At 41.6% G+C, this 19,024-nt stretch overlaps 2 protein-coding genes across 6 annotated transcripts in view; both read left to right on the top strand.

Moving 5' to 3' along the window:
• Nucleotides 1-394: 394 nt before the first annotated feature.
• On the top strand, nt 395-7,364 carry atf7b (activating transcription factor 7b). Of its 5 annotated transcripts, none has more exons than XM_028406857.1 (12): nt 395-524; nt 1,445-1,506; nt 1,792-1,888; nt 2,002-2,129; nt 2,225-2,350; nt 2,467-2,624; nt 3,084-3,180; nt 3,301-3,417; nt 3,599-3,748; nt 4,296-4,484; nt 5,205-5,310; nt 5,447-7,364. In XM_028406857.1, exons 2-12 carry the CDS (start codon nt 1,459-1,461, stop codon nt 5,680-5,682), a joined length of 1,452 nt encoding a protein of 483 aa, XP_028262658.1. In that variant the 5' UTR covers nt 395-524; nt 1,445-1,458; the 3' UTR covers nt 5,683-7,364. The 5 variants fall into 5 exon arrangements, with proteins under 5 accessions (XP_028262658.1, XP_028262657.1, XP_028262656.1 ...); XM_028406856.1 differs by having other exon boundaries at nt 2,225-2,362; XM_028406855.1 differs by having other exon boundaries at nt 2,207-2,350.
• Nucleotides 7,365-8,197: 833 nt separating this feature from the next.
• Nucleotides 8,198-19,024, top strand: part of dip2bb (disco-interacting protein 2 homolog Bb) — a 29,077-nt gene continuing 18,250 nt past the window's right edge. Inside the window, exon 1 of the mRNA XM_028404908.1 lies at nt 8,198-8,459. Within this exon, the coding sequence (XP_028260709.1) occupies nt 8,375-8,459 (85 nt within the window). The 5' untranslated portion in view covers nt 8,198-8,374. The remainder of the gene's footprint in view (nt 8,460-19,024) is intronic.

Below are 19,024 nucleotides of genomic sequence, written 5' to 3'. Positions count from 1 at the left end.
TGATGGTAAAATGGAACATATACATGTGAAAGTCTTTGGTGTAAACCTGGCATTTTGTATTTAGCACCACCCACAGGGCAGTGTGTCCTGCCACATACCAACAGAAAGGATTTGCTAGCAGATTTTTACATGGCATCCAAGCAAACATCCGGAAATAACCCTTATACATTATGTAACGACTGTAGGCACATTTGGCATAAATCTTTATTAAGTGTTTACATGAGATTTCACTGAACTATGATTCTGACAGAGCTGAATAGCTTTGATGGGGAAACTTCATAGTTGACGTGATAAAATATATAAATAAAGTAGGAGCCTATGTAAAGATTGAGATAATATGGACAGATTGAGCCCTGTGTTTACGTCCCGTTACGTAATACTGTGCCTTGTCCCAGCTCTCGCGGTGTTTGGCTAATGGCAGTGTCAGAGTGTCAACAACGACCAGGCAGCAGCAACAGCAGCAGCAGCACAGCAGCGCTGTCCGGAGCAGGGAGGAGGGAGTGAAGAGGCTTTTCAAACGTCGGGTGAGTTTGTCCATATTTACGATTATCTAATGTAAATTGTCATATTTCCTAGAGTATATTCTGTTACTGTCCATAAAGCATGTGATACGCATACGCGATGGTAGCGTGGTGTGTGAGCATAGCTCACTCAAGCATTAGCGTGCTAACGTGTAACGTTAGCTATTAAGTTGGCGGACCTGTTAGTGTAAACTCAAAGCATCTATTAGCGGAGCTTCGATTAGCCGTTAGCGTGAACTTAGCTAGCTGTGGTGGCACTGGTGGCGACACTAAAATCGCTTTGCAAGGCGTATACCGCCGACCACTGTTTGTAATTAGTTTCCACGATGTTAGCTTCCATGTTTGTCACAATGACACGTCTGTCAGGGTTCAGAAACAACACATTCTGATGTGGTAGCTGATACGGACGTGCTACATTGCGGCCCGACTCTTATAAAGTCAAAGCTAGTCCGATAATTGTCACTTTAGGTTAACCTGTCCACCTAAGCCACCTAGCAAGCTACATAGCCAAACGACCTCGACATTGACACCGTTGCATAGTAGCGTAAACGCTAGTCCCCGATTAACCCCGGCCGAGTCAAAGCAAACGCCCCAAACAGGCCGACAATGTTCGGCCTGTGTCACATCTTGTTAGTATGTATGGGTTAGTGGTTTTGAACCGTGCTTGTTGACAGGTGTGTTGGTCTTAATACAACCTATAGTTCCCAACAGGTGCATGACGTTCATTATATGCAGGTTGTGCTGCAGGTTACATGTGGGAACACAGAATAATACTCCTAAATTATAGGCGCTGACATCTGGTCAGTCCACTGCTTCTTAACACTCCATTCATAATTGTCAACATCATCAGCTTCAGCTGTTTGACCGAGGTGCATTCCAGAGTACAGCAGATAAGTTGCTCAATTTGTCCCTCTCTTTTGCAGAACATTTGTCTGAGATGGGGGATGATCGGCCCTTTGTATGCACTGCCCCTGGATGCGGGCAGGTATGATTCCTCAACACATATCTCTGTATCATCATTTTACAGATTTCAACAGAAATCTGAATCAAATCCTTCCCTTCTCTATTACACATGAGTTACTGCTAACTTTACAGTGAAGTGCCGTGCACTGCAGATTATGTTCAACTTCACTGTGCCATTCGTTTTTCATCAGCTGTAAATAAGTTCATTTATTCTCTGTCATGTTTCAGCTGCATAATATGCACATAGATTCTTTAAATCCTTTACATTTATTACATTAATACTATCATGTTGTTTTCTCTTTTGCAGAGATTCACAAATGAAGACCACCTTTCAGTTCACAAACACAAGCATGAAATGACATTAAAATTTGGCCCGGCTCGGACAGACTCAGTTATCATTGCAGGTAACGGCACTGTCGTCATGACAATGATTTAGTATAGAAACCCATAGATATTTCTGTATCAAATGTCTTTTACAGATATGTAATATTTATTTTTTTGTTGTCGTTGTTTGCAGACCAGACACCCACACCCACACGTTTCCTGAAAAACTGTGAGGAGGTTGGTCTATTCAATGAGTTGGCCAGCTCCTTTGAACAGGAGTTTTGTAAATCACATGACGACGAGCATAGGACAAAACACCCGGTGAGAGCAGGGTGAATGTTGTATGAATGGTGTACTGAGAAATTTACATCAGTTAAATAATTTGTGTAATTTGAAAGCTCTCATCTTTGTCTAAGGCTGCACAATTACAAACACCATCAGAGGTCAAAATTGAGGATGAGGGTCCGTTACAAGTTGATTCTTCCCCTCCTGGAAGTCCTGATTCCTCGTCAAGCATGTCAGACGACAGCGGAGATTCAAGGGTGAGAGGCAAGGTACACTGCTTTTTCCCCAGCTGTGTGGTTTATAAACTGACTTACAGCTTTAATAGTCAGCACAAGCTGAAAAAATATGATTTGATTATTATATTTATTCTCAGGAGATTCTTACAAAGCCTGTGGCAAGCTCTGCTCCCACTCCAACTATTGTGCGTCCAGGTTCTCTTCCCCTACACCTGACTAATGATGTGCTACACCCCACTCTGCCATCTCCAACTTCTGTCATCACACAAGCTCCACCCTCCAACAGACAGCTGGGGTAAATTACATGTTGTTCCTGTTGGTTGCTTTTCTTGTTGTTTGCTGGAAATGTTTTGCGAATTTCCGCATAAGAGGTAAAATGTTTCTATAAAAATGATACAAAATATAAAGGGGAAGGGTTATTGTGTAGACAGCTTTCACTGTCACTAATAGTACTAATGCTACTGTCAGTGATGTAGATGCCACACATGCCCAAACAGACATTTGCTCATTTTGTTGAGAGTTCTGAAAGAACATAGTCAACACCGGAGTTTTCTTTTATTTTCTGTCTCCTGGTTTAACCATGCAGGTGTAAGTGGGGAGTCACTTTGAACATATGTTATACCATTAAAATGGGACTGCTATAGCGAGATACATGTACTTTACAATGAAAATTTAAATATTTGGTTAGCCTCCTAGTGTCCTTGGCCCTCAATATTTTTCCAGTCTATTTACCTGTGCCTAATCTTGTCAACAGCTCCCCCACAAGCTCATATCCACTGGTGAGGCATCTCCCTAATGGGCAGACAGTCCCCCTCCTGCCCAGTCCTGTCCAGATGACCTCAGTCATATCTGTAAGTCATTTTAAATCTTGGACAAACTGCATAACTGGTACTTGTTGTGGTTATTTTGCCATATTTGTGTGTATTTGTGTTTATTTCTCTGTGTTTTTTGGATATTCTTGCAATGTTAAGCTTGCAAGACCGGTGACAGTGCCTAACATCCCTGGGATTCCAGGACCCCCAGTTGGTGGACCTAGTAGTGGTTCATCATCCCCATCTGGGTACAGTCTTCACTCTGAGACCAAGATGGTGAGATCATCAGCTATACTGTAATCTTTCTGTTGGCTGTAGGCTAAAAACAATATGTCCATTTATGTAGGCTCATCTATTACAATTGTTAAACTGCTCTTACACTTAAATTAGTTTATCTGATCTAAATGAGCATAATATAATATGACTTACAAGGAGTGCTGTCTGTGTGTGTTTTTAGCGACTGAAGGCAGCTCTGAGTCATCAAGGCCCAGGCACACAAGATGGAGCTGGTGGGGGGTCAGGATCTATCCCTGCTGTCCCTCAGCGGCAGGAACAGAGCCAGCAGCCCACTCAAAACTCTGATGCACCGTCACCTGCTCAGCCACAGGTACAGGAGTACACATGCTATGTAAGAATTTCTACAAAGACAGAAATCCCTACAGGCTGTGTTTTTTGTGAATACAATGCAGTCACTGTATGTTTAAACAATTAAAAGCTACATCATAGCTTCAATAACAAGGCTTTGCCATTCCGGTTTCTCTGAATGTATCCTTGTGTTTTTGGAGGATTCATCTGATGGTGTGTGATCCAAACTATGCCCAGATTCATTGTCCACCAGTCATGTTGGCTTTTTTGAGAAAAACGACACAGCATACTTTGCAAAACTTTACTTACACTTTAAATGCAAAGTGTCAACCTCAGTTGTCACAGTTGCTAAGCGACAGGCCTGGCACTTCGTGACTATTGATGATGCAAGAAGGAAGGTAACTGTAAGCCAGGCAGGCTCATTTAACAACATTGTCCAACCTTCCTACTTCCTTCAAAGATCTATCCCCCTAAAATATAAACTACAATTAATATCTATGCAGTTGAAATTCCTGATTGCGTTTTGTATTAACAAATTGCCTTCTTCTGCTCATTCATACATTCTGCAGGTGTCCCCTGCTCAGCCAACAGGGGGCCGGCGGCGACGAGCAACAGAGATGGATCCTGATGAGAGGAGGCAGCGTTTTCTGGAAAGAAACCGAGCAGCCGCCTCCCGCTGTAGGCAAAAACGAAAACTATGGGTTAACTCTTTGGAAAAGAAAGCAGACGATCTTGCTAACATGAATGTCTCCCTGACGGTGAGTCGTCTCCAGGGTGTGTGTCAACCATTTAAACCCACTTGCAGTTTGGCTTCCTTTACAACAAGAGACATCTTGCCACATTATCGGGGTGTATCATCGCTCTTTTTTCCTGAAACGAACACAATTTTGCTAGTAATAAATATTCATTTATTGGCATCTTTGTATAAAAAACATACATGTTTCATCATTACTAGAGCCTATATAATGATAATAACATTTACATTTACATTTAAATGTATTAAATAGAAACAGAAATCTAAATTGTCTTTCTGTAGCAAAGGATCCCTCCTTTTGTTTTAAGGAACAAAAGGCCCATTGTCATGGCTGTTTTTAAATAAATGTTTACCAAAAACAATAGACAAGATTATAATACAGCATTTGACCAAATACTGCAAAAACCAAAGTGGTGTCAGGTATGATTCTAGTTGTGTTAATGAAATGCTGCAGTCTATCTGCTGCTTCCCTCTTAATATTTGTCAGTCTGTAAAATGATATCTCAGACTTCTTCTTAATCCATTTAGGCAGTCAGTTGCAGCAGCTCTTCCCCTTTTAGATGTGTGCTTAATTTTTTATGGTAATTTTTGCTGCCACTCAAAGCTTTTCAACACTCATTGTGTGTATATGCAGTGACTTAACGTGACATCACGTACCCTCTATAGGGTAATCAGGCGCACACTGGGAATGACTTGTGTGCTGTATGTTTCGTGTTGTCAACAGAATGAAGTAACCATACTGAGGAATGAGGTGGCACAGCTGAAGCAGCTCCTTCTGGCTCACAAAGACTGCCCTGTCACTGTAATGCAGAAGAAGGCTGCTTTCTTAGGTAAGCATTCAAAATCATGGACTGATCAACCAGTTTTCCTGTACTGCATCACTTCATTCATCATCGAATCCATCTAATGTAGAATCTTTACTCGCTCACCTCTCTTAAGGGTGAATGTTGCTCTCTCTGTCTGTAGCTGCAGGAGGAGAGGAAACACCCAGGGATATTTCCACTGAACCCATTGGCTCCCCAGCAGCAGTTATCCAGCATGGGCCATCCCCGCCCGCCCCAGCTGTCAGCCCAGGTGCCACCATTAACGGGCTAAACGTCCGTGCTGCAGAGGCGGTGGCCATGTCGGTCTTGGCTGGGATGGGATCAGGCCAGCCTGGAGGGGCTGTCATGGCAACGGAATCACAGTCTACCCCAAGATGATGTGCGGACACAGGTAGCCAGAATGAACTCGGAGGCCGGACCGGTGCAAAGTTGTTCAGAAAGAGGGAACGAACCTCAACACCCACCCAAGACTAAGACACCCTCTCCTATCACAGCCAACGATAATCACACACAGACATGGCACAGTGTCTCTGTCAGCTCTCCACTCCCAGCAGGCTCCTTTTTCAGACATGTGCAGTCACTCTGTATGTATATAGGAATAACATGTTGGACACGCTGCAGGGCTTTGAGGTCACTTCCTGTTCAATCATGACAGTTGGAAGAAGTTTGAGTTTTTGAAAGAAAGACACGAATGAATTTTGTTTTGTTTTTCATTTCACTTCAAAAAGCAGCTTCAGTCCAACTTCTTCCCACACACTGGCTGTGATGACATTTGTTTCTTTCCAGGCTGACAGTTTTACTGTAAGATATCTTGTATTTTTAATTTGTAAGAAAAGATTGAATGCCTGATGTGTGTTGTTGATATGTTTGGACCGATGCAGTGAAAGTCTGGTGAGAGTGGGTGACTGATCGCAGTAAAAGGCAGCCTGGAAAGCATTTTGATGCTCTTTCTTTGTTTACCTTTCAACCTGTTTGTTTAGTTTTGTCTGCATTTCCCTTATTGGTTAATTCTCCAATAAATACACCTAATGGTTTAGTCAGTTCATAACAAACCAAAAAGTAGACGTGTACACTGTTTACTGTGTGATTGTGTGCCTGACTTTTTCTTTTTTTACCATCTATTTTAAACCATTTAGAATGGATGTCATTATGATAGTACTATGTATCAAACCCTATTGACTGCATGGATCTTTCAAGGCTGAAGAATACCACTGTTTGTGATTTATCATACTGTCACTGTTTTTTTTTCTGTTCTATGGCGTCAAATTATTGATGTAAAAATTGTCCTTATGTAAGGATTCCATCCTCAGTCCTAATTTAACACGCTTGAAAAGGTTAGTCTTCTAGAAGACTTTTTAAATGATAATCAAACATTGATTTTAAATCCTATACCCAGGCATTTCAGTTAAGGTATGAGTAGTGCAATATATTTTTCTATTGAATATCAATGTTCTTGCATTTAGCTGACATGTGTAGCCTAGCTGCTGAGAGAATTCTGGTCTGTTTCGTTTGAAAGCTAATGTTATGAGGTGACCAAAGCAAATGTGAAAATGAGTATTCTCGAATGAATGGGATTGGTGATTAGTGCACATTAGTAGCAAGTTACAGATGTCCCGATCTTGGGTGCGTTCCAACATTTGACAAGCCGTTGTGTAACCTGAAGTAAACCTAATACTTGTCCAGGGTGCTTCTTTTAAAATTTTTAAGTTTTGAAATGCAGATTATTTTATACAGCCTTGTACTTCCAGGACTATCATGTTGTCTTTCCCCTCGTCACTATGTGTTTTTTTTATATATATATATGTTATTGTTTTGAGATTTTTATTTTTCTCTGTAAATGTTTTCCATCATGTGATAGTATGTCCCTTTAATTTGTTAAAGAGGATAGATATCTGGTATGTGAACATGGGAAAAAAAATGTCTTGGAGATATCTGTGTGGAGGGAGCTTGTCAAGTACTCAGGCCTCAAGATGGGAAAAATTACTTGTGTATAGTCTCAACTAATGATGAAGTTGTCTTGGGCAAATAATAAAATAAATTAATGAAAAAGAAAAGTTTAATTGCTTGTTGCATCTCTTATTTCATTTCATGCTGTTTATGTTTTTTGTAAAGAGTCACAGGAATAGTTTTTTTGGTCAACATGTCTAACAAGATTAGACAAGATAGAAATTTTAATTTCAACATCAAACATCCCACAAACTAAATGTGAACACAAGAAAGGTGAAAATTGTTTACCTGCTTGTATGTGTGTTGGCAGAGATGGTGCCAAACCACAACCGCAGGTAATGCCTCCTTTACCTTCATAGTTTGTGGTTTCCCCAAACTTTTTTAAAAAAGGTATGTTTTTAAGACCTGTAGATGAAAGAAACATATACAGGCAGCTGGGGATGATGTTTGTTTTTGACAGACAGTACATTTGCAAGGGTGAAAAACAAGCAGCCCAGATGTGTAAAAAACTTTTATTTTGTTGAATAAATCGTGTTGTTTGGATCGTTAAAAGAAGTGTTGCAACATGACAGACGTTATTCAAAAAAACATTACATGTGTGTTACAAATGTATATTTTTAAATATTTTTAATCAGAGTAGTATACTAGTTTTATTTGTATTTGTATTTTTTTTTAAAACACCGCTTGTGTTTCGATAATGTTAAACGGCCTTTAGTGCTTTTTTTTACATACCACCTTATATCGGACGTAAGGTTCACAGGAACTCAAGCCTGAGCTGGTTTCCACCTGAGGGGAGGGCGGCAGGTGAGTTGGATGAGGAGCAGGAATGCAGTCCTGCCTCCCAGCTGTAAAAACACAACAGCAGGGGGAGCAGGGAGTCTGCTTTATCCCTCCATCCTGTCACAGCAATTACCATCAGCTCTGGTCATGTGACTGACGGACTCCTCTGGCGAGTTGTTCCCATCTCCCTCAGCAGTCATGGCGGTGTCGGGGAGTCGCGGAGATGGTGTAAACACCACCACTACTACATCTTGATTTTTTTTTTCACGTAGCTTCATGCTGGACTGTACCTGCTGTCATTTGAGATATCACAAACACTCCGCAGGCTGCTGTGCTTCCAACGATGGCCGACCGCGGCGTTGATCTGTCGGCTCTGCCTAAAGAGGTCAGGGACCAGCTGGCGGAGTTGGATCTAGAGCTATCCGAAGGTAGGTTGTCCACACAGCGGATAAAATAGTTGAAGCTTTTGCGGTGTAATTGGCGCAGACTGTGGTTAAGTGTGCGTGTCGAGCTTGTTTACACGGACTCAGGCACACACAGCTTTCCTGTGTCAGCTGGCTGAGACTCAGTGCTGCTGCAGTGGATCCGGGCACGACTACAAGAAATGATAAAAACACACTGACCTCCTTTTAAGCTGTAATTCCTCCATCCACGGCCTGTGTGAGCTATAAAACTACACAGTTGTAGCTACATTAAGACATAGAACACATATTTATTTCAGTACTCAGCATGTCTGTTTTTTCCTTCATATTTTTTGGTTTAATCTATATTATCTGTCTGCATATAGTAATGTCATCCATGGTTTATTATCACAGTTATATGAGCATATACACTCCTGTCAAAGGAAATGGGTCAAGTTTGTCATCCTGTGCAGTCAGATATCAGTGAGCATGCTGTGTGGCCCCTTCAGACACTCTCAGATAGTCTGAACTGAGCAGATACAGGACGCTTATTTGTTTTATGAGAATGACTGTGAGAAAAAAGGAAAAATATAGAACTGGCTGTTATGCAAGTCTCCCTCTTACACTGTGATTCACTTTGCAGCAACTTGATTGGTGCTGTGCAGTTCTCAGGTACCCCGAGGGTGGATGAGTAATGTTATGTTTCACATAGAATGCCAAGCAGGGAGAAGCATGCACCACTAATGATGCCTCAGTCCCTCTTGCACCACAGGTACCCAGATCTGTGGGAGGACAGGTGAAATTTCACATCAAATCGCTGTGCACATGTTCAGCCAGGTCATTACTCTGTCAGAGAAACTGCGTCAGTATCATTATCATGTCTACTCTTTAATTCATTGACTGCTCTCTCCAGATGTGTGTTTGAAGGTTTTAACTGACAGCCTAGCTTTCAGGCACTTTGTTAAAGCTCCCGATGGCTGCCCCCTTTTTGCCTCTTCACTCTAACAAAGCAATGCAACTATGCCTAATAGCATGCTGTACGTGATGTTTGAAGGTATAGGCTTATCCTGACAGGACAGTTGGTCTAATTCATGGAGTGTCACAGCCTGTTCAGACCTGCGCTACTGCTGGGTAAAGTGTGTGTGGAGTTAATAATAGAGTCCAATCAGCAGTGTGATAATGAGGGTGGATAATGGAGGATTGGATGTTCACTGTATGTTTAACATGGCATTGGATGATGGGAAATAAGGCTGTATTCAAGTATTCGCAGTAATTGTAGAGTCATAATGATGATTATTATTATTATGCAGCACTTGCAAGCAGTTTGTCTATGAGGAGTGAAGTTGAGTCCATTATGAGAAGAATGATCCTGGTGTGGTTTGGAGACTGAGAATTGTGGTATGTTTGTGAAATCCTCTGGTTTTCTTAGGCTTTAATTGTGCTTAATGTGAGTGGCATAGAGCCAAATAGTAATATTTTTGTTGTGGGTCAGTGAGTTTCTCACACATTAAAAATAAATAAATAAAAATCTGATCAAATCTACGTGACATTTCTGTAATTTTGATGCACATACATTTCTATCATTTTTGAAGGTAATAAAACTTACTGAAGTAGTGTAGTTGAATTAGTCATGTGATTTTAGGCCTTGTGTCTTTTGTTTACAGTCTTAGACTAGGATGATCCTCTCTTGCAGATGCGGTCACGGACATTATGTATGTGCAGTTGTTCTTTCTCTTGGAGAAGGAGGCATTTCATGCATGCACATTCTGGAGTGAATGCTCTGTACTGACTCATGTTTTCTCTTTTTTCATTGTCGCAGCAATTAAATCTTCATTTAAAACCTCCTGTTGATTGTGAAAAATATATTTGTTGGCACGTGGACAGCCACACAGAGCCACAACAAAATGAATTATTAAATATTATTGTGCGTAGCTGCTGCTTGGCTACGGTCAGTTACAATTTTTTAAGTGTGACTGAGTGGTAAGTTGACACCCTCACTGTCCCTCTGCTGGGGACTCCAAGCCACAGTGGAAGACAGCATCATTTGTAACTTTATCAGACATAATCCTCTGGCTAATGAAAAGGCTCAGTGCTGTCCAGATGCCCTGCTTCTGTATCCACGTCCCTTGTAGTGTGATGAATTGGCTTTACCGTCTGCTCAGTGTGCACTCGGCCTGTACAATGTTGATAGCACAAGACGAGCAGCAGCTGGACGCCCAACAAGTCTGAAGCTTTCTCATGGATATCATTTACATGGCAACAATCCCCCCATTGTCGTCCCCATAGATGGGACTCCCCTAGCAACAAACAGAGGAAAATACGCATCAGCATCTTTTTTTCCTCACAGAAATAGTTGTGGGCTACAGTAGGGGTGTATATTTGAGTGTGTGTCTGTGCATGAGAGATGGAGAAAGGGAGCAGCACCACCTACTTTAACCTCTGTGACTGTAAGGACACAAAGGAAAGCTTTGAGGGGGTAAAAGAATTGGTGATTGAACTGGACAGGAATTTAGAGCACTGGACCACAACACTATAAGCTGCTCAGTCTCAGTGTGTGTGTGTGGGCATCATACTCTGTATTTGTATCTGGGCAGATACTGTTCTGATGTCTTTCAGACAGTTCTATCAGATCTGTAGACCTGTTTAGTAATTCTACATTCAGACATTTTCATTTCCGCAATTGCCGAATTCTATGACTGCAGATATATGAACATTTGAAAATGTCTGCTAAATGTTAGAAGTGTTCTACAGAATACCAAATATTGTCTCAAAGCTATAATATATACCACAACCACCATCTTAGCACCCTTTGGTTGTGCTTTAATACTGCCAGAAAGACCCTTTATGCCACCTCTGCTCACTAGTGCGCATGAAACAAAGTATGCACTTTCAAAGGGCATGTTGGCGTATTCTATTGTGTTAATTATCCTGCGAGCTGTGCTCTGTCGTTGCCGCTCACATACTTTGGTTGGTTTGGCACAGTGCTGGCTTGCAAGTGCAACAAAATGTCCAGCTGGTTACCACTGTACCTTTCCCAGAGTATGGGAAGGTGCAACAGTCCCACTTTGAACAGGATGTATTCTCTGAGGATTATGAGTCCATCCAATAGTAGTAGAGATATTTCAGCTGTCTCTGCAGCCATGCTGCTGAAAACTACTTGGCATTAGTGTTGAAGCTCGGAAGTCATTGCAGCACTTGTAATGCAACATTTCAAATGATACCCAGCTTTATGCATGACATGCGTGCCATCTGCAGTGTCCCATTGTAAGCTGCTGTGTGTGTCAATAAATGCATCCTGTGTCTGGTAAACTGACAGTTCAGCTGTTTTTTTCTGTCTCTGCCTCAGCCACTGCTGTAACAGCCAGGCTGATGAGTGGGTCATATTTAGTGAACGGCATCCATCCTGCTGTCTGTGATGGTACAGAGGAGAGGGTTTCATGTTGGCAGCCTGCTTCATAGTGAGAGAGAGGGAGAAAATAACAGAGATTATAGCCCTGCCTGTGTCTCTCAATCTAGGTCACAGAGCATCAGGGGGCAACATGCCTGGCTCATTTAGCCTGTGAGTCACAGTGGGCCAGGACTGCTGATGGGGATCTCTCCCACCCATCCATCCTGACACCACTGACTGAATTTTCTTCTTTTACACCCATCTGCAAAGACAGATAAGATGTATTTTTAAAAAGATAACACTGATGTTAATTCACTGATGGTATTCAATGACTAAAACCAACAATACATCATGCACGCAATGTGTCTTTACTGAGTGACTCAAAATAAATTGTATACTTTGTGGTTATATTAACAAAGTCCCCCAGTGCAACCATGCGGTTTATCGATTTGTTTTTAACAGTTTTTATTTATTGGCCTTAGTGCAGTGGAGATGGGCAGGAAATAAATGTAAGGCAGCAATGATGCAGCAAAAGGCTGTCTGGCCTGGAGTCGACTGGAGACTCGGCTTCTGGGGGCATTTTATTTTGCCTGCATGCAGTGCTTTTTAATCACTCTGCCACTGTCATCAGCCATCATGCATTCCATCATGTTTCTGTAGGCCTTTGGCACTAAGGAACCTTATTTGGCTACACAGATAAATGTGTGAAATAATTGTTGGCCTTGGTGTTTTCCTTTTCATATGCACCAACTGTGTTTGCGTTGCAGAGCCTACAGTTGCATAGTTGTGTATGTGTGTGCCAGTGATGCAGCATTGTATGGGACAGGAAGGAAGCTGATTTAGCCTTTCTGGTTAAAAGCTCATTAAATGCTGCAGAGGAGCTGTCCTCTGATCTTCAGCGCTTCAGGCCACAGACCTCTGGTTTTACTGCAAAGACAGATTCTTAAGCCACTCGTGGGCAAGAGTGGGCTTCAGGTGTATTATGTGAAACCTTATGTGTCTAAATTCACCATGAATATAGACTAAAACTATGCACAGAGACATTACTAGGAATGCACTGAAACTTTGTGTACAAAAAAGCTGAATTATTTAAATGAGACTCGAGTGCACACCTCCACACAGACACGCAGTGTCAGCTGGGTAGCCCAATCATATCACTTTCAAGTTCACAGTGAACCTCAGGTGGACTCTTACGTTGTGTTTCACCACTTCTTTTGATAATTATCATCAAACTTGCTGTGATTTCGTTTCGTGTGTGTTTTGTTCTCTTTTTCCCCACAGCATACAACTAGAAGTAATTTTTAAAAAATGCCACAGTGATAGCATTAGGGAGAGAGGAGTATGTAGTGGTCAGGTTACTGAGCTGCGCACTGAATTATTAAAAGTACCAAGTAGAAGTAGCAGGGTACCAGTGAGTGCACCAACACTTAATCCAAGTTTCACTTTCTCCTGCAGTTTAAACTGACCAAGCTCTCTAACACGTCATATGTGAGTCTGAACAACAAGTCATGATAAAAATATTTGAATCATTGTTAAAGTTTGTCGCTGTATACAGATTTATATCAGATTTGTCCACTAAAAGTTAAAAAAAGTATGGTTTGCTTCAGTGTGTTCTTTATTTCTCACTTATTGGTGCATTTTAATGGTGTAAGCAGTCAGCTCTGATCAACAGTGTGTCATCACCAAGGTTTTACATCTCACGTTCCCTTGTGCAGCACCACATGGGCTTGGTTGCTATGGACACAGCCCATGTGATGCCCCCACGGCCTGCCCTCAAACCCCCTACTTAGACACACGCACACTATCACTTTGTGAATTTTCCATTAACCCTCCCCAGATTAAAACAGCCATATGTTGAAGCTACATGTACAGCAACACCACTGAAGGTTGTGCTAAGCTGTTAAAACCACTGTTGGAGAAATGTTGCTTTTTCCTTGCTATGATTTATAGGATTGCCCTATAAATCATAGCAAGCATTTTTAAACCATCTTCATGTTGAATGTGTTATATTGATGCTGTAAATTGGCACTGTACATTTAAAAGCCATGACAAATATAAATAATCAACTTTGCTGCGGCTGTGTATAAGTACGTCTATACGTACTTATACGTATTTGCTTGATGCGCATCAAATGGTGAGTTTAAACCTGGCAGCATCTTCTGAGGCTGAGAAACCTGGAAACAACAAAGACTTGCTAGCCTCTACAACGATCTTCTGATGACAAAATGTATATGTGGAGCCACTAGACTGAGCTACAAAACTGTTCACAAGAAAATCGATGGGTGACATCATACAGGGTTCATTGATCTCTAATTACAGCCTGTACATGTGGGAGGTCCCAGCATGTGAGTCCACCCAAATCTCAAAAATGTCAGGCATAGTGGTGGAGGTCGAGTGGAGCTGAGACAGCTGTGCAGCTGAATTAGCAGATGCAGCACCCACCTGTCATTCAAAGCATTTTTCTCCTAATAAATGGAATAGTGGTGAATGTGTAAACATTTGTCATATCTGCAGGGACTAAAACCATTTTTGTATCAACCTGTAAATATGTTTATTTCTGCTGTAAAATTTGTTATTTTAACAGAGGTCTGTTGGAATTGACTCATTTTTGGAGCGCCTTAACTCACTGGATGAGGAACTGCAGCTTTGGGCACTTGAACATTCGGCTTTGTTTCTCAGCTTTAGAAATGGTTGCTTGGATGAAGCTATAAGTGCATCGAGAAACTCCTCACAATGCTTTGTTAGGCTAGACAGCGTTCATTTGAGTGGAAGTTGGGCTCTCAAGTCCTCCTTCATGGGCTGCATTCTTAGAAGGATCCAGCCCTTAAATGAAGACACTGCTGCTGAGTCTTTCTGCCCCAAAACAACATGTAATTGTGACCTCTCTATTTCCTCACTGTAGTGGAAAATACTGTGCTGGGGGAAGTCATCTTTTTCAGTGCTCTTCTTGTGCCCATTAAATATGCAATATTTAGTTTGAAGTATTCTCAAGAGTTCAAAGTGTATCTTTCAATTGTTTTTGCCTTTGCTCACAATGCCATATCACTAGTATAATGCCGTATCTGCTGCCTTGTCGTCCTGGTGTGTATGGGCTGGGTCAGAAACCGTTGCTGTTATAAAGCACAGTGAACCTTTGTACTGTATGTCAGTTGTATGTGGGATGTTCCAATAGACTTGACGTGACTTGACTTGATTTGACTTGGCCTGACTTGACTATAGCATCTGTTCCACAGACAATTCACTAGCATTGACATGCAAGTGTCTTAACTTTACACGCCATTTCAACATTCACAAGTGAAACTGTCACCTGTTTCTTCTTTCTTTCTTTCTTTCTTTCTTTCTTTCTTTCTTTCTTTCTTTCTTTCTTTTTTCCTCAAAGTGTTGCGTAACTCACACAGGAGGCTTTGCAATGGTTTGTGCTATGTAGTATTTGTAACAGCTTTGCCACTGAGTGTGAAGGTGTTAAATGTAGTGTGTCGGGTGTGTCAGACACGCCCTCATCTTACTCATCCACTCTGCAGAAAGAGGTGGAAAGAAGCCACTAGCTGAGTCACAGCTTAATTTCACTCACCTTAGTGCATTTATTTTTTCCTTCTCCACTGTTATTACTTCTGCTGACCCTCTAGGGCCTGCTGTGTGTTGTTGCTCCCTGTCTGACTTGAATATAATGAGCGTGTAGAGGGAAACATGATTCGCTCTGTTACCTGAGTGTGCCGCACCCTGCTTGCAGAGGAAAAAATCAGCAGAGACCTACAGAGCGTGTGAGTGTGTGTGTGTTAATGCTTTAGACTTTTTCAAAGCATTTCTTTCACCCAATAGTGCCGTTGTAATTCCAGTTTTATTATGTAAGTCACCATAGGCACCCATACAGCTTCTGTTTGAGGATTATAATGTGTAGTAAAAATGTGACTGATATTTGATTTACTGTACTTCGTGTGGAAATAAACGGAAATTTAAACGTTTTGTTTTGTTTTTGGTTTTATTTATTGATTGTTTTAATTGCCACACCCTTAGGCATGATGGTGTGGCAATTAAAACAATCTGTCAAATAGTGTAAAAAAGTCATTTTTCAACCCTAAACCCTGTTAAAGAGGAAAGAGAAGGGTTCAATCTGAATATTGCAGTGTAAATAAAATCTCATTAGGTTTATGAGCAGCACACTTTGATACTGTATCAAAAAGCACTTTGAACTGTTAGTCACAAACAAAAAAGTGTGTGCATTTATGACCATGATCTACATCTAAGACAAACATAGAACTCATCGAGTTGTTCTTAGTAAATACATAATTGTAATACTCATATCTTAGGTTGGAAATGAGCTTAGTAATGATGTGGATACCTGTAGGTGAAGGATTGGTTCAGGCTACTTTGACTCTGAAAAATAAAATGTAATATTTTTACACTAGTTTATATTTCTTGCATACCAGGTGGTATGGACAGCCTGATTTAGGCCTGCTTTGCTGCTTCTGGGCTTGTACAGCTCGCCATTATTATTCAGTAATCTTAGAATAATGTTAGTATGGCTACCTGAGGCATGAAGTACACTTACAGCAGTCAATTACCCTAAAGTAAACCTACCCCTGAAGTAGATGTTGTGACACTTGATCTCACCTGACATCCTAACACTATTATAGAACCAAAGCGGAACACTGGATAGGTTATGTTCAAAGACACATAGTGTTGATCAGCATTCCTGGATGAAGTTTCTATTACCAACACGCTGTCTTCTACAGAATCCAAAAACCTCACACACTGTGTAGCTCGTCTCCTGTGATATGATGCTCTGGCAGCAGCAGTAGTAGCTGCGTGTTGCATGACTGTGTGTGTGTGGCATTGTGTTATTTCTTTGGGTAAGGGAGATCATGGCGGGGTGGTAAGAGGAGGCCACTGGGAGGTTTCAGTTGGATGTTTGTTCTACAGATAAAATGTGCCGGCTCTTTAGGCCTCAGGAACGTTGCTTTGATAAGTAAACAACAACCCCACATGAAAATAACACAGATCAACACTCAATCAACAAAGGCGCTTGATGGCACAGAGCCAAAGAGGGGAGCCTGTGAGCCATTTTCATTTTGTGTGTGTTCAGATGATATCATATTTGGATGATATGACGTGCAACCTAATGTGCTTACTGCAGGCATCTTATCCCCATACCTTGTTGGTGTTGTTTTTCTGTAAGATAAGAGCTGGTCTCTGTTTCTACTGTAGTATTTTGACATGTTCATGTGTTTTGCAGCGGGCAGGTGTTGACATGAGTTTTCCTGGGAAGGTGATTGAGTAAGATGCAATGAGTGTGAGCAAAAAGCAAGGAAAGAGAATGGATGTTGGTAGCTAATTACTATTCAGATTGAGTGCCTGTGGGGTAGAAGGAGAGAGCAGCCTCACTGCAATTCAAATAATCTGAGGCTACAAAGTGTGAGAGTGTACGAGGCAGAGAGAAAGCACTGCTTTGATGTTCCTCCCTCTAGATTGTGGAAAATGAAAACATATGCTTTGAGGTACAAGTTTACTTTACTGATGTGACTGTCAAATCGGGAGGAAGGAGGAGAGCTGTGCCAGGTTCATGTGACTGTAGCACTGAAGCGGTTTGATTGTGACCTTCATCATTAGGACAGACATGACTGGGTCACAGTGAGAAAGTGGGTTAACGAGAGAGGCCTCATCTCCTCTGTGGAGCCGTGCGTTGCCTCTTAAGCATATTTCTGTTTATTTGCGAGCAGACAGGTACAGATAGTGGTCTTATTAAGATTTTATTTCGATTCTGACATTATGCAACCTTTGCCATCTGTAGTTACTGTACTTCTCTCACAGATGTTTAACCCTTTAGGTTCCAGCTGCTGACGATGGAGCCAGTAAAAAAAAAAAAAACAGATGAATTTCAAATCATCCAGATGGAAGAGTGATTACTTTGAGATTCATTTAATGCTTTGCCAGCCCCTCCCCCACCACTGACTCCATCCCTCTCTCTCTCTCTCTGTCTTTCTGCAGAGAAACTGCCTGTTCACATAAGCTAAAAATAAATCATGTGACTGAGCGCGGCCAACTGTACCGTTCATGCATTACTTATGAAAGTGTTTGCTTTTCTTCCATTTTTCCTCAGAAATAAAGAGTCCCGGAGTAGATACTGTGTTAGAGTGGGCTCTCAGGCAATTTAACTAGTTGTGTCAGCAGTGTTGTGGGTTTTTTCTGTCTAGATGTACAAATTGCTTGTCTTTCCCAAAGTCATTTGCAGTGGTGCATTCAGCTCCTTACATGAAAAATGGCAGAAATAAAAAAAAAAACAAGTTTTTCAAACCGTAGAGAACTTCTCCTACATGTTTGTTGAGAAATTACGATTGTGAGTAATCATGTGGCTCTTTTATGCCAAAACAAAGTTTGATTTTATGATACGCTTGAGAATTTTCACTTGAATATTACTACTACTATTAATATTACTATGAAGGTATTTGTACATTTTCTGTCCTTTCCTCTTTGTGCCCAGTGTGTGTCTGTATGATAAACTTCAGATATTGTGATTTATTCCCAAAGTAATGATATCATTGATTGATTTCAAGCACATTGTCCAGCAATAGGCCTAGCGGCGAGTGTTTGGATGCCAGAAAATCCTCATCTAATCTCTTTTGTCCCCTATAGTGTAACAGGGTAGAGGCGACATCACTGTCAGGGCGCTCGATACTTTTCATCTTTGTGTGTCTCAGCAGCCTAATGGTTAATCAGGGATTAAAACTCTTGAGCTTGCTCGTAACATGGGATCAGACAGGCTACAATTCATGTTTATTTCTCTGAATGATGGTGGTTACTGAGACAGTCTTCCTGATGGAAACAAGGTTTGATAGCAGGCAGGGCAGCCACATACTGAATGAATCATCACAGCTACTAGGAAAGCGAGTGCTGGCTCTCCAGATGGATTTTTAGTATGTGTCTGAAAATCTGACAGCTTTGCCCATAGAGATGCTTCAGGGCCAGCAGAGAGCCCAGTCGGCCTGCGTTGGGTCTGGTGTGGTGGAGGAAGATGCAGATGGCCTGTCGGCAGGAGGGACTGACGGGGGTGTCGAAGGGACACTTTGCTTGCCCACCGCTTCACTCTTATTCAAATCAAACATGTGACTGAGGATTCCTCCTCCTTTATCCTCAGGAAGACCCATCACTTTACCATCACCTGTGCCATCCTGCCCTGTCTTCGTCATCTCCCTCACCCTCTTTGCTT

This window comes from Parambassis ranga, chromosome 5, assembly GCF_900634625.1.
Source record: "Parambassis ranga chromosome 5, fParRan2.1, whole genome shotgun sequence".
Classification (NCBI taxonomy): Eukaryota; Metazoa; Chordata; class Actinopteri; family Ambassidae; genus Parambassis; species Parambassis ranga.
Note: the sequence above shows the minus strand (reverse complement) of the source record. Positions and strands in the feature narration are given on the sequence as shown.